General features: G+C 34.9%; 1 protein-coding gene across 2 annotated transcripts in view; it reads right to left on the bottom strand.

The window, feature by feature from the left end:
* Window positions 1-5,814: 5,814 nt before the first annotated feature.
* The window catches only part of Dlc90F (dynein light chain 90F), a 65,245-nt gene continuing 55,650 nt past the window's right edge, over window positions 5,815-15,409 (bottom strand). For both annotated transcript variants that reach the window (XM_090412140.1, XM_090412139.1), the window contains 2 exons: window positions 9,559-9,636; window positions 5,815-6,054 (listed from right to left, as the gene is read on the bottom strand). In XM_090412140.1, coding sequence (XP_090268266.1) covers window positions 5,984-6,054; window positions 9,559-9,636 — 149 coding nt within the window. In that variant the 3' untranslated portion in view covers window positions 5,815-5,983. The remainder of the gene's footprint in view (window positions 6,055-9,558; window positions 9,637-15,409) is intronic.

The following is a 15,409-nucleotide window of genomic DNA, read 5'->3' as shown; positions in this document are numbered from 1 at the left end:
ATGATGACAAATAAGAGGGGATGTGCTTTGTTTGCTTACACTTGGATAAAGGATTAAACTAAACATATAATTTATAGTCTAACCAAGTGAAAAAACTTCCAACATCTTTCTCTAATCCAGAGCAATTTAATAATAAGGTGTGACACCTTTTGGCAACTTGTACAGGTAAACCTCGCATAACGTGGATGTTAGGTTCCACAGAAATGCCGCGTTATGCGAGACTCAGATCACATTCAAAAAGTAGGATTATGCTCCAAAATCATTTTTTTTTAAATAAAAAAAAAAAAAAAATATATATATATATATATATATATATATATATATATATAAACAATGACATATCCAACAAAAATATTTTTTATTTAATTCAGGTAATTCATGTAAGTTAAGAAAACATAAACTATGACAAATACATAGTATAAAATTATAAAAATTACAAATTGTAATTAAGCTTCATTGCACATAATGCATATATGTTTTAGGCAAAATAAAATAAAGTGCATATTTTAATCTTTCATAGCACGAGAATTTGAGGATTGGTTAATAAACATTGGTTTTGTCATGTAATCACCTGATGCATTACTACAAAACAGTAGAGTAATTACATCTTCGGAAACTTTGTATCCATGAGCTGATCTTTAATTTTTCAAAATATAGGTACATTTTAGCATATTTTCCCAATATAACCTGGATTTATCTGCATTGAACACCTGGTCTGCATTATAAATGTTTATAAACTTTGAGCTTTTGGTTTAATAAGATTTCCATCCAAAGGAATTTTCTTTTGAGTGCAATCTTCTATCCAAATCATTAGAGATTTCTCCATTTTTCTCATTAGAATATTGTGTACACAAGCAATGCACTTCGCACTTACCATCGACCCAACAATAAACACTTTCTCGGATTTTATGTTCATTGGGTTTGATTGTTCGAATTGTTGATTCATTTAAATTCAAAGTCCTTGCAACAACTGGTTTTTCTCCATTTTTCAACCAATCCATGATTTTAATTTTTTTTCTTCAAGAGAAATTTTTTCGAGACAGATTTTCTTTTCAATATTGATTTTTTCCCTTTCGATGCAGTTTGTGGCCATTACTATAAAACAAATTTTTTACATAAAAAAAGCATTACATATTAATTATGTATGTAACTCACCAGAAAATAAAGTGCTCAGCTTGAGATTAACACACTTATCATTTTTAATGCGCTTTCCTGGTAGAAAACGTAGACGATTTTCAACAATAAACACTTGATATGGTATACAATTGACTTACATGCATATTAAAGGGTATTTATCCCTAATATAAATTTGCTACTTATAACTACATGTGCAATACGGGCAGACACAAATTAATGAAGATAAAATTTGATTTTTAAGTCGCGCTGTGAAAAATATATGTAAAGATAAAGGGTTACTATAATTTGTAGACCGCATTATATCGAAACTGTGTTATACGAGGGTTACCTGTATATGGAAATATGACTGCTGAATTGCTTCAACCCTGGTGTCACCTCTGGGTCTGGTTCCCACTGAAGAGACTTCAAATAAAGGTCAAAACCGGTCTGGGTGGTGACCTTCTCATAATGCATAGAATTATGGGAAGTGTATATGCATAGCATTATACATGTACATTATACATGATATCCCATAATGCAAAGCACATCCCCCAAGGAGATGTGCTTTGCATTATGGGATACCAAGGCAAGTGATGCGAGGTCAGTCCACCTCTGCCCCAGTCCTGAAGATACTTCAGGCACAAACTTTGTTTGCTTACACTTGAATAAAGGATTAAACTAAATATATAATTTATAGTCTATCCAAGTGAAAAAACTTCCAACAAATAATATCAATATCAATTAAATAAATCACTCCTTTCGTGCAGTATTTTTTCTCTAACTGACCAGTGTTTAAACATTGCTTGGAAAGAAGTAAATGGACATCCTCATGGGCAATATGCATCGTGCCAAGTAACAAGTTGTGTTTGTAGCTGGTATAAACTGAAGGAATATGAGGCCTGCTGTCCATAATTCAGAGACACTCGGCTGGCTTAGTTATGAGCAAATCCTCCGATGATCCAGATCTAATGCACTTTATGGGTTTCCTTCACCATATGATATTTTAGGTAATTATCACTCATCAGCAGCATAAAACTTTCATTTTATTCCATTTCCACTTCACACTAAATAAAATCTTCCTTGTTTATTCATCAATGTGGTAAATAATGAAATAAAAGGAATGTTTTATGCAGCTGATGAGTGAAAATCGGGACGTCCACTGCAAGTGCTACTGACAGTGGATGTCCCACCACATCTACTGAATGTGACCATATGGTGCTACGAAGGATAACATGTAAAAACCACCATTCATTGACTGACACACTGAATGTGTAATTCTGGGCATGTTCTGAGCCTCAGTTCTAAATATCTACATCACTGGATGTGAAAGCTTTCACATCCAGTGATGCAGTGACAAATCACGCTATACACTCTACTGAACAGATGTGGGTGTGGCAGATGCCCAGTGAACATCTCTTACAAGATGTCCACTGGTCGTCCCATAACCCAAACTATGAAATTCAGAGGTGGTGTTATGGTATGGTCCTGTTTTTCCTGGTTTTGCCTCGAACCTTTATTTATGGTGCCACAAACACTAAACTCTGAGAGGTATTTGAACATATGGACAATGCAATGCATCCTACTTTATGGGGTTTCTATGGAACTGGCCACTGTCTTTTTCAGCAAGACGATGCACTGTGTCATAACGCTGCTGCTGGTGCTGTAACTGCATGATTTGTGGAGATGAACGTCACTACTCTTGACTGGCCTCCACAGAGCTCTTATCTCAATCCTATTGAATATGTAGTATGGAATGAACTGGAGCATTGGGTGATGTCAAGGGATATCTACCCCACAACAGTCCAGGGCCTCATTACATGCATACTGGAAGAATGGTCCAACATTCCCATTGATCGCTATTGTATGCTCCGTAGGATTACTGCAGTCATCACAGTGAAAGGAGATCCTACATCATATTAAGGTGGGTGCCATGACTGTTTGTTCCTCATACTATGGTGACTTTTGACTTCTTTCCAAAGAGCGTATATATAACTGTTAATACTTGTTAATTTTCCTATTATACCTCCATAGTTAGTTTTGAAATTCCATCCTTGATTGTTTCTAATCAAATTTTCTGTCATCAGTGTAAAGTTTATTTCAAAGTTCAATGATGACTACACTCAATGGACAAAACATTAGAGATAATACCTGTCTAATAGAGAGTCAGTCCTCCTCTAGCATGAATAACAGTCTGTACTCTCTGAGATTATCTTCTTCAGTTGCCAGAGGTAATTCCAGCCATGCCTGTTGCAGCATTGTTCACAACTCTGGCTCAGACATCAGTCCCGGATACATGGATTTGACGTCTTGCTCTACGGTATCCCAGAGAGAGAAAAATTCAATTGGATTTAAATCCAGAGACCTTGGGGGCCACTGGATGGTCCCAAACTCAGATGCATGTTCCATGAGCCATTCCATGGGTGGCCACATGTGTGTGTGTGTGTGTGTGTGTGGGGATATTGTCTTGCTGAAACAGATCACCAGCTGCAAGATGCGTGAAGGCCATGAAAGCGTGTAGGTATTCAGCCAGCACATTCTGGTAGCTTGCAGCGTTTAAGGACCTCTCCAGGCACACTAAGGGATCTAATGTGTCACATGAGATTGCTCCCCAAACCATCACCTCCTCAAACAGAGCCAATATGGCACGATAGGACCATACCTTCATGCTGTCGATGCTACATTCTCCTGTCAGCTTGGTACAACTGATAATGGAAGAATTCATCAGCCCACATGACTATGATCCATTCTGCAGAGGTTCAGTTTTGATTGTCCTGACGCCAGTCGAGGTACAAAGCCCGATGTACCACTGTCAACAGTGGTACATGATTAGGATGTCGGCTCCCATAGCCCAGGGGTATGCCCCTGCTATTCGCTTGCTGACACTGCTTGGACCTCCTACATTGAAACCTGATGTGATTTGTGCTGCCATTGTCCCAGTTGGTTTGGCTGGCCTGGATAGTCTATGTCAATCTCAGTCATCAATGGCATGTGGTCAGCCACTACTTGCTCAATGGGCGCTGATACGTCCATTGATGATATACTCGCAGTAGATCCTTGATACGGCTTCCCTCCAGAATCCTGGGGTTCCCACCAGTTGGGTGATAGAATGACCCATCTATCTTGCACAAATAATATGTCCACATTCAGAGTCGCTAAAATCATCATATTTACTCATGTTCTTCGATTGTGATACACTATTGGGAAGCCCCGATGTCTGCCTAATTTACAGTCTATCTGTTTTGGGTACATTTCACGAGAGGTTGGCTGATCAACCTATAGTACATTAGTACCATGATGGGTAGTGGGTTGGGAAAGAAGGTACTTGTTCAGATTCTATTTAAATAACTGTATATTGTATTCCTTGGGGAAACACAACAGGGGGAAAAGGCTGTTCCATAATACAGCAGTTGCAGGGATGAAGGAGGAGGGGAAGAAACTTGTTCTGTGGGTTTCAAGGTGAACTGTGAAGGGATGTTGAGCAGATGTACGTGTTCCAACAAGCTTAGTACTAAGTGGAGGAATTATTAATGCTATTTCAGATGAACTATTTCCATGGAAATATTTGTAGAATACACATAGTGCAGAGACCAATCGTCTGTACGAAAGTCAAGGGAGCGAGTTGGTACGAAATGGGTCATTAATAAGTCTGATTGCTCTCCTCTGTATTGAGTCAAGCATTTTGAAGGAGCTTTTGGGGCCCCCACCCCATATGTGGGAGCAGTATTCAATATCTGGGTGGATTTGTGATTTGTATAAGGTTAACAGCTGTTCAGGGGTGAAGTAATGTCTTGAGCAAATGAGAAATCCTAGTTTTTTAGAAGCTGAGGATGCAATGGTTGTTATGTGTTTATGCCAGGAGAGGCTTGATGTCATGGTAATTTAATTCCAAGAAGAGAAAATTCAAATTATCTGGAAATTTGGGTATTGTCAAAAATAATACTGGGAGAAAATGGTTCTTTTTTATGAGAAATAAGACAGTACTGGGTTTTATTAGCATTGAAACTGACTTGGTTATCTGAACCCCATTGGAGGATGGCTTGGAGATCAGAATTGAAGGCAGTGGTGGTTGATGTTCTGTAGGTTGAGGTGAGTTATGTAAAGTAAGGTTTATCAAAAGAAAGGGAGGAGTACAATACGCTGTTGTCTGCAAAACTGTGAATTGGGTTGGAGGTCAGCTGAAGTAGTCACTGATATATAGCAGGAAGAGGATTGGTGAGAGGACAGAACCTTGTAGAACCCAGGCACTAGTTGAATGCTGGGTTGCTCCACAAATTTACAACCCTTGTATTATGAGCTCTGACATCTTTCCAGTCATACCCCTTCAGTCAGAATTAATAAAAGGAGAGGAAATATTCATTAATCACAATAGCTTCCTATTAATATTTAGAATATCCTTCCAAAAATGAAATATTACATCAGGCACACTTATTTTTCTTTAGAAATATGAATTCATTAAATTCAGCATTATGTTCAGTATAATGCTGCTGTGTATTAGATATTTAAAGTAGCATTTAAGTAGCACCCCTCCCGTCAATATGCTGAGTATTTCACTTCTTAATGAACAGAATTCAGTAATGATTATTATGACACAAGGTGTAATATTTTAGTTGGCATGCACTTAAGAATAAATTTCTGCAGTTCATTTTGTGTATTTCAAGACTTTATTTCCAAATGAATTAAATATTAAAAATGTGAAAATATCTGTTCATCTGCTTTTATTTTTAATATAATAAAAATTTATTTTATTTATTAAACCTCAAATATACACTGGGTGATTTTATCACTATCTTACAAATGAATATCTAATGAGATGCTTAGAATATAGAATAATTACCAAACATATTGGTAATTTTTGAAATAACAATTCCTATATTGCCAGTCCAAACACTGACACAATGCAGTACATTGTTTTGTTTTCCCATCGAACAGTGCAGCTTCCTGCAAAGAAAATGGATAGCTAAATATTAAAAAATTCAAAATTAACGATATTACAAAAAGACATAATTAAATAATAAGTTAATGTCTGCAACTAGTCCTCTACTTACTATGATGCACATTATTTATTATTTTATTTTTTTTACAAAAGTTTAATCTCAAAATGAATTATAAGCTAGTTATTTTGTGAAAGCAGTCAGTAACATGTAAACTAATGAGAAATACCCAGTAAGGAAAAGTAATAAATTAATTATATATTTTAAACACCCAACCAGCCAAGACGTGTGTGTGTGTATATATATATATATATATATATATATATATATATATATACAGGTTACCATGGATGCGAAGTGCATATTAAAATTGTAATACCATTGATATCACATTGAAATATATGATGGATAGGAAGTGTAGAGGAGTGATGTATTTTATCCATATCAACGGTGACGTGGTTAAATATACCAGCTGAGTATGATGGAGCAGTGTCTCAAAAAAGAAAGGTAACAAGTGGTGTGCACAGATTACATTCATGGACACTGACTTTAACTTTTCCACTTGAAGGGTGCAGTCAATTGACAGGAACTTCAGTTGTTGGTTGATGATGCATAGTTGGGGAGAATTATAAGAAACACTGCTGATGTTAATTCCATTCAGTAAATAAATAAACTTGCCAATTCCTTTTATTCCTTAAAGGGAGTAGGCGAGGCTGTTTAGCATTAATTGTCACTTCTGTAGTGCAATTGGAAGAACAATGGAATACTGCACCCTTCAAGTGGAAAAGACCCAAGTTAAATTCTCATCATAAGAAGAGAAGTCTTTATATAGGTGTGTTTTCAATTGAAGGTGAGTTAGCCGATCTCATATAGGTTTTTTCTCTTGGAAACTCAGGTTTTTCATCCTGCATACAGGCAAATCAGTCATGAGAACATATGCAATTTACACACAAAAAATACTGTTGTTGGTGATGGGTGGTAGAGATGTAATTGACAAATTAAGTAGCTGGGAAGACAGTGAGATGAATGTAGTGGAGTAGAGTAGGTAGAGTGCCCGCCAGCAATGAGTCCTTGGAAGTGTCGTGTTGTAATACTAACTTTTGAGAACTTGGGAGGAAGCTAATCACCCACCATCTTATGGTCTCTCTCTCCACTATATATTATTGTCTGAAACAATGAGTTATATGGTTGATTTTCTAGGAGAAAACCCTAGGACAGAGTTTGACTACCTCAGAAACTGGTTGAAGGATTAAAAAAGTTCCCCTCTCTCTTTGTCTTCCTTCAGGCAGTTAGCATAATGCAAACACCATTTCCACACGGTTACACAACTCTGTTCAAAATCTGAATAGACCTTTTAGCTTGATTAGTAGGACAGCAATTTTAATATTAACAGTTTTACCAATACTGTGTGCTTCTGGAAATGGATAAGATTCGATATCTGTGGGGGACAGGGTATGACTACACAATGCATTACTGCTGCGATAAAGAGTACACTAACAAGCAGGGATAAAGAAGTGGTTATGCCACTGTATAAAAGAATTGTTCAAAACACACAGATTATTATGCTCAGATTTGGTTAGTAGCTGGTACAAAAAAGAACAATATACACCATATTAATGAAAGACAAAAATTAATGATGGTCACTTCCATCTCCAATCTGCCAAACCAAATCTATAGTGATTGGCCACTTGATTAGGAAAACCATTTAATAACAAGTGTCCCCCCCCCCATTTTGCCTTAAGAACAGCCTGCTTTCTCTATAGTACTGATTCAACTTAGTGTCTAAAACGTTCCTCTGGGATGTTTGTTCATGTTGTCTCAACGGCATCACCCAATTGTTCCATATTGGATGGTGGCACGTTGCTGCTATGAATTGCTCATTCCAGAGATGCTGAATTGGGTTAAGGTATGGAGGACTAAGCTGGTCAGTGAAGTAAAGGAAACTCGCTGTCATGTTCCTTGAGCCACTTCAACATACTAGGCACTTTGCAGTATGGCACATTGTCTTGATGGAAGTACTCATTTGACAATGGGTAAACTGTAGTCATGAATGGGTGAACAGGATCAGCAATGATTTTAAGATTGGCCAGTATTCAGGCAGTGTTCAACTGTTATGAGGGGAGCTAACATGTACCAAGAAAACATTCCCACCTGAAGCTGATGTCACCACATTCTGGTTCTGTCATCAGCATGATACAGTACAAACTAGTACTCATCAGATCAAGTGATATTTTCCCAGTTGTTAGCCATCCAGTCCTCCTGTCATATTTCACTGAGTTGTGATTTGACTGATTGCGGTCCTCCTGTCATATTTCACATTTTTGCCATTCTTCTCTGATCTCATGCATCAATGAGTTGTTTCTGTCCACAGGACTGCCATTGACTTAAAGTTGTCTGGTTATCACACCCTGCCTGGTAAACTCTAAAAGTTTCAAGTTGTACTTTTCAAGTACAACTTGAAAACTTTTAGGGTTTACAGAAGAGTAGACGTTTGTGAGATACTGGCACCAACAATCATACTACACTCAAAGTCACTTAAGTAATGCCTTTTACCCATTCTGATGCATCAAACAAAAAATAGAAGTCAGATACTTGTCTGCTTTATTTATATAGCAAATTGCAGCTACGTGATTCAACGTCTTTAGGAACACTGTATTTTACTAAATGGGGAGGTGTTCTTAATAAAATGGCCACTCACTGTACTTTTCCTAACAAAAATCTCAACTTTCTGTTAGGAATGGTAACATTTTTTGTAATCTGTCTGTTCTGCAATACTGTGTTCAACTAAAAATTGCCTCATTCTATGACATTTGTTTGTGGAAACTATTACACTCTCCTGATGCCACAAACCATTCTCAATTTTTTGATTTACTTTCTTAAAATGTTGGACTGGAGAAAATCAATTTCTTAAAATAGATTTTCTCCAGTCCAACTTCACTAACTGCAAAATCACATACTATTGCTATCATCAATGATCTCTCACCAAATGTTCACATCTACCAGAATACAAATAACCCTAAGCACTTACTCAGCAGTGATCCTGAGGAGGTTTTGTTGTCTCCTAGGCAATTCAGAGCACAGCAGACAACAAAACATCCACAGTTAATGTTTGTATGTAAGAGAGAGAGAGAGAAGGGGGGGGGGCTTATAAAAGTATTCTCATCTACATTGTTGTAGATGAGAATACTTTTATTATAAGCATGTTAAACAGGATGAGGATTATAAGCATGTTAAACAGGATGATCTTAAGGATTTCTGAACTTCACATCCTTGCACTGTTATTGTTTTATTGTTTCCTGTCAGATTTCAATAGCTGGAAACAAGTTGGATGTGTAGGAAACATTCATCTCTAATTTCACTTTAAATTTTGACTTTTCATTAAAGCTAATGGTTCTCCAAGAGGTATAATAAGGTTGTTAAGAAGAATCAAGCATTGTTAGAACAGTGTATACACAAATGATAATAATTAAATTTTACACATAATATTAAATGCTAAGTACTGATACTTTACCATCTGTTGTATTATCCCAAAAGCAGGAACTTGCTGTATGGAGTCCAGCACCATTCTTTTGCATTATCACACAGGTTACTGTTTAAAAAATAAAAATAACAAACAAATAAAGCTGAAATATTTTTACTTAAAATTGGAGTTTTTTTAAAAAATAGTCTGCAGGTGTCTTTCTCTTGAAAATGCACCGAGAGATCTGTTACTGTGACTAAGTAATCATTAGTCTAACAAAGTTATAAGATCATTTTGTGAGACCTATTTAGCTGATTTACTAAAGGATGATTAAGATGTATAACAATATAAAATATAAAAATATAAAGATGTATAACAATCTTTATTATGCCATATGGCATAATAAAGACACATGACATCAGAATATATAAATGCATATTTGTGCAGACAAAAATGAAACAAGTAATGCACGTTTTGATACTTTCAGCTGGGTAACATATTGAAATGTCAGTATTATCTATAAAAAATATACATGGAAAAGTTTCACTAAAGCAAGATGATATTTTTATATTTTAACAGGAAGAGCCACACACATATTGCCATTGCTCTGTTAGTGTTTCCCCAAAGTGTAGAATAGAAAAGATCTTTAAAGGGTTTGAGGCATCATTTTTTTTTTTTTTTTTTGTATTGGGGAAGACGAGTAGGTCTACTCTATAATTAATTTTTCAATAACTAAAAAATTTAAATAAAATTTTACACAAAATGTTTCTCTTGGCAAGTACTGACAGCCCACAATTAGGGTTGCATCCGGTTGATGGCACGATCACATTCAAATTGTGTGGTTTGAATCACGTGATTCACATTTGCATTAAAATGTTTAAATTCAAATACTTTGAACCACCTAGTTGGAACTTGACATGGAGCTCATCTGTGACTAAAAATAACAACAGATAGAGAACTGGATTTCATCACACTAACCTCTTCCTAACAAACAACTTAATTCGTCTCATTAAATGTTTTCATTACTAACAATTAAATTTCATAATTTGTTTCTACTATATGTACAATGGATTCATATAAGAAAAATGTATTTAATAATTAAAGAATAAACTTTTGCATAATTTATTGTAATACCAATGTTCAAAAATACATACCTTTATAATTATTTGTGTTTGAATGAAATATTATTATAACTTCTCCCAACTTGCCTTTGTCTAAGAGGGAGTACATCAATGTCATTAAATTTTAAAAGAGGTATGCGGAAACTGAAAATTTGGGAAATACTACTCTATATGATTAAAAGGAAAAGTACTGACCTCAAAGGATAGTCTTCCTTTTCATTACATTTGAATGTTATTTAAAGTTTTGGAAAAAAAAAATAATAAAAAGGCTTAGGTTAAAAAAAGGAAATACCTCATTTAAATACAATTTTATTAATACAGACCAGTATTTTACAATAAAAACATTTATTCAAACCTACCAGTTTCGCCAGCAAACTGTCTGGCTTTTTCAAGGCATTACGGAGATATGAAAGTTAGTAAATGCAAATTAAAAGGAACATAAAAAACGTTGTAAATCAAACTAGTATCTATGGTTACACGTTTTGCATGACAGAGATGACTTATTGTTCTCATTCATTATCATGCATGCGTGTTTGTTGTAGACTTGTAATGTGATTACTGGCTAGCTGTAGTTCAGATTGATTGAGAGAGAGAGGATCAAGTTTTTCCACGAACTGTTTAGAATTACACCCTGATTTCTGTTGAAGTTTCCGCCGGTTATTAGTACTATTGTGGCTTCCTTAAATACACGATGTCTGTAGTCGTCATCGAGATATGGCATGGAGCTGTTTAGCCAATCTATCACTAATAGATTGGAAAAACATTAACAATAGATTAACTCTCACTAATAGCCAACACATTATCACAAAATGGATATCCTCAAAACATCATCAAAAAATATCTATACAATGACAACCCCAGACAAGAAGAATCCCACCGTCAGCACATTTCTACCGTAGTGATACCTTTCATCAAGTCAATTTCTTATCAAATAGCAAGAATACTAAGAGCCCACAACATCAGAGTGGTCTTCAAACCAACCACCAACATCAGACAAGTTTTAGGATCTCCAAAAGATAAAGTTCCGTTCTACAAATATCCAGGAGTATATTACATTTCCTGCTCCTGTGGTCTTGTCTACATCGGACAAACTTCACGAAGTTTAGAAATTAGACAAAAAGAACATATTGGTGACGTAAACCACAACAGAAGCATCTCTTCCGGCTTAGCACATCATTTCTGCACGTCTAACCACACGATAGATTAGCTAAACAGCTCCATGCCATATCTCGATGACGACTACAGACATCGTGTATTTAAGGAAGTCACAATAGTACTAATAACCGGCGGAAACCTCAACAGAAATCAGGGTGTAATTCTAAACGGTTCGTGGAAAAACTTGATCCTCTCTCTCAATCAATCTGAACTACAGCTAGCCAGTAATCACATTACAAGTCTACAACAAACATGCATGTGTGATAATGAATAAGAACAATAAGTCATCCCTGTCACGCAAAACGTGTAACCATAGATACTAGTTTGGTTTACAACGTTTTTTATGTTCCTTTTCATTTGCATTTACTAACTTTCATATCTCCGTAATGCCTTGAAAAAGCCAGACAGTTTGCTGGCGAAACTGGTAGGTTTGAATAAATGTTTTTATTGTAAAATACTGGTCTGTATTAATAAAATTGTATTTCTATTATAAAACGACCAAAAATGTATAATTTAAAGGTTATCATTACCGATCTCATTCATATAAGCTTAAGTGTTAAAAATTTCTAGTAATTATTCAATAAAGAAATGTATCAATTATTTAGATTGGTGATTATCAAATTTAGGTTGCCATCTTTTGGATTGGCAAGTTAGTTAAAATTATTTTTAGGATAGTTGCTGCTTCCACTTTTGTAGAAGCTCACCAACATTCACATGCCACACCCTCATCTCTTACTATGTTTAAGTAAACAGATAACATATTTAACATACAAATAACACTGCTCAATGAATAAAATATGTTCTTAGTTTTAACACTTCCACCCACAAATGAAGAGATGCACAAGCAAGACCCCAGAAAGAGTTATAGTGAGGGAACTTGTCGTATAGGTGTATGCTGTAGCAAAAATTGACTATATAAACATTTTTTTAAAAATTCAAATGGTTAGTCCGAATTTATTTTTTAAGATAGCCAGCTGTAAAGCCTATCTCATAAAGGACAAAGCTCTCAGATCCATAATTTAAAATTGGTTTTAACACTGTCTTTTACATTGCTAGTTTAGTGCTTGGGCTAATTTCTCTTTTATCCCATATATAAATGCATTCATTTCATTCACCAACATGACTGGTTTGATTATTCTATTATCTGTTTCCATATTTAATTTGAAATCTTCACTAAAAATTGTGCTTAAATGTTTTACTCATTCTATAGGTTCTCCACTCAGAATGTTTTTTCCATATTCCTGTCTATTTTTATCCTCTGTCTTTACATTGCTCATTTTCTCACTAAATATGCAGCAGTTATTCAATTTAGATAAGATTTAGAATCCTGCAGACTTGTACTGAATTTATTTAAAAGTAAGCCATCACTGCATAAATTAAAGTAAAGAGCTGATATTAATATCTCTGATTTTGATAAGAACAGATTTAATACTCCTTTCTTTCATAATGCGATCCACATAAATGATGAACAGTCAATATAGTGTGCATCCTAGTTTTATACTTGATGATTTTTACATTAAATCTTCTTGTATCTTTTTCAATTCTACCTGCTGACTTACAACTCGGATATACACTACAATCATTATAATAAAATTATGGAGACAACTACTGTGTTAGAGTAATAACTTCAATTTAATATAAGTCAAAATAATCACAACACACACATACACAGAAACAAGCAAACTTTACAATACACTTAGAATGCTAAAATAACACTGTTAACACTACTGGCCTAATCTCTACTACCAGATAATTTAAAAAAAAAAAAAAAACAGCATTAGTGGTGACCAATAAATGAAATAAGTGTTGAAATTATTGCCTAGAGTCTTGAAGTGAGGATTTGCTGAAGAAAACTTGAAATAGAAGAACATGTGCCAATCATATTCTTCGTATTATTAGGCCATTTTTGGTTGATTAAAATTTCACAGATTTCCTTAAATTTGAGTTCATACAATGTTTTAGTAGAATGTAAGGAACAGGTTTCTTTCTAATCAATTCAGTGTAGCGTATTAAGAGCATGACAAGAGAGGCCCAATTAAATTTGATGTGATGTCTGCGTTCTTTTATCCAGATTGGAATTGTATGTCCTGTTTCACCAATATAAACTAAGTTACAGGTGTACTGGATTCGGTACTCCCATCCTAAGGCGTACCAAGATCCTTGAAGGAGTTGAAAATGTTCTTCAATTATGTAATGGATTTAAAGGTAGCATTAAAGTTGTAAGCATTTAGCATTCCATTTAATTTTTCTGATATTCCTTTGATGTAACGAACAGCTATGGTTTTACTGTAATCTATACTATTTCCATTTTTAGGTGTAGTTCTGTCAAGAATTTTATCGATGGTATTTTTGATGCAGCCACTGTTTACAAATGTGTTGCTAATAATTTGTAATTCAAATTATTAGCATGTTTAAGAGCTTGTTCAGCAGAAAAAGATCTTAAGAACACTATAATGAGATTGCTCATTACAGTCCTCTTTCCTCCCCTTCTAAACAATTTTAATAGGTTTCAGTGTATTTGTCAAATTAAATAGTTCTTTAAAACAGGCACATTTATCGAATATAATAACTTATGGGAAAAGTATAATTCGTTCCTCAAATTTCTTTTTTGACTTTTCCATCATTGATAGCCCTTTCTTTCAAGGTTGCAAAGAGACTTGATTTTTTTTTTTTTTTCCCTGATAAAAGAATTAGGGTATATCTCAGGACCTAGTTAAAAAAAAAAACCATGAAGCTGAAAGACAATAAATTATATTCAGAATATAAATTTATTATTCTACTTCTTAGCAAAGAATTGAGCTAACATAGTTTGGCAAACATTCTGTTTCTTTTTTTCATACAACTGACAGTATGGCCCTATTTACCTCTTCTACTACTTCTGAAAATTTTACTGCTTCTCTCTTCATCGGGGTCAGCCTCTAAGCATTGCTGCTTTTAAAAACTTTGATTGATTTGAAACAATTTGAAAAATATTTTTAAATTGTTTCTGTGAAATCTCTTTGGGCTTGACAGTGATTAAAGTTTCTTCATATTCTTCAGGATCTTCCTGCTGCGCATCTAAATTTAGCAGGTTGGAATCACTCAGTTTCTCAGAATGAGATTTAATTAACTTAGATTCATTTGAAAAGCCTCTAAAATCATTTAAAAAATGTGGAAGAATGTGCTTCCAAACAGTTTGCATATTGCTAGCAGTAATTTCATTTGACTTTGCGACTTATAAGCAGGCTGAGATTTCTCTGATTTCGTCAGAAAAGTCTTGGAAAGTATACGCTTCCAAAAAAGGTCAGTTTTATCGACATTAACTATTTGTTGATCATGACTTCAACCCCCCCCCCCCCTTCTTCCACAATTTTCTTTAAAATCTCTGGATAATTTGCAGCCACCTCCTTATCTGCACTCGCAGCTTCACACGTGATTAGAACATTATGTAGGCTATTCCTCTTTTTGAAACACTCAAAATCACCCAGCACTAGTGTGGAATTCTTCTTTTCCATCATTGATAGCCCTTTCTTTCAAGGTTGCAAAGAGACTTAATGCTTTTGCTTTGCAGGATCTGTTTTTGGTTACAATCTTCGATTCATGTAGAAAGAAGTCTCTCTATTCAATCATTCTAATAATTTGATTTC

This window comes from Typopeltis vanoorti, chromosome 22 (genome assembly GCF_054136105.1).
Source record: "Typopeltis vanoorti isolate ZY-2024b chromosome 22, IOZ_Tvanoo_1.0, whole genome shotgun sequence".
NCBI classification, from domain to species: domain Eukaryota; kingdom Metazoa; phylum Arthropoda; class Arachnida; order Uropygi; family Thelyphonidae; genus Typopeltis; species Typopeltis vanoorti.
This window is presented reverse-complemented; position numbering and strand designations above follow the sequence as displayed.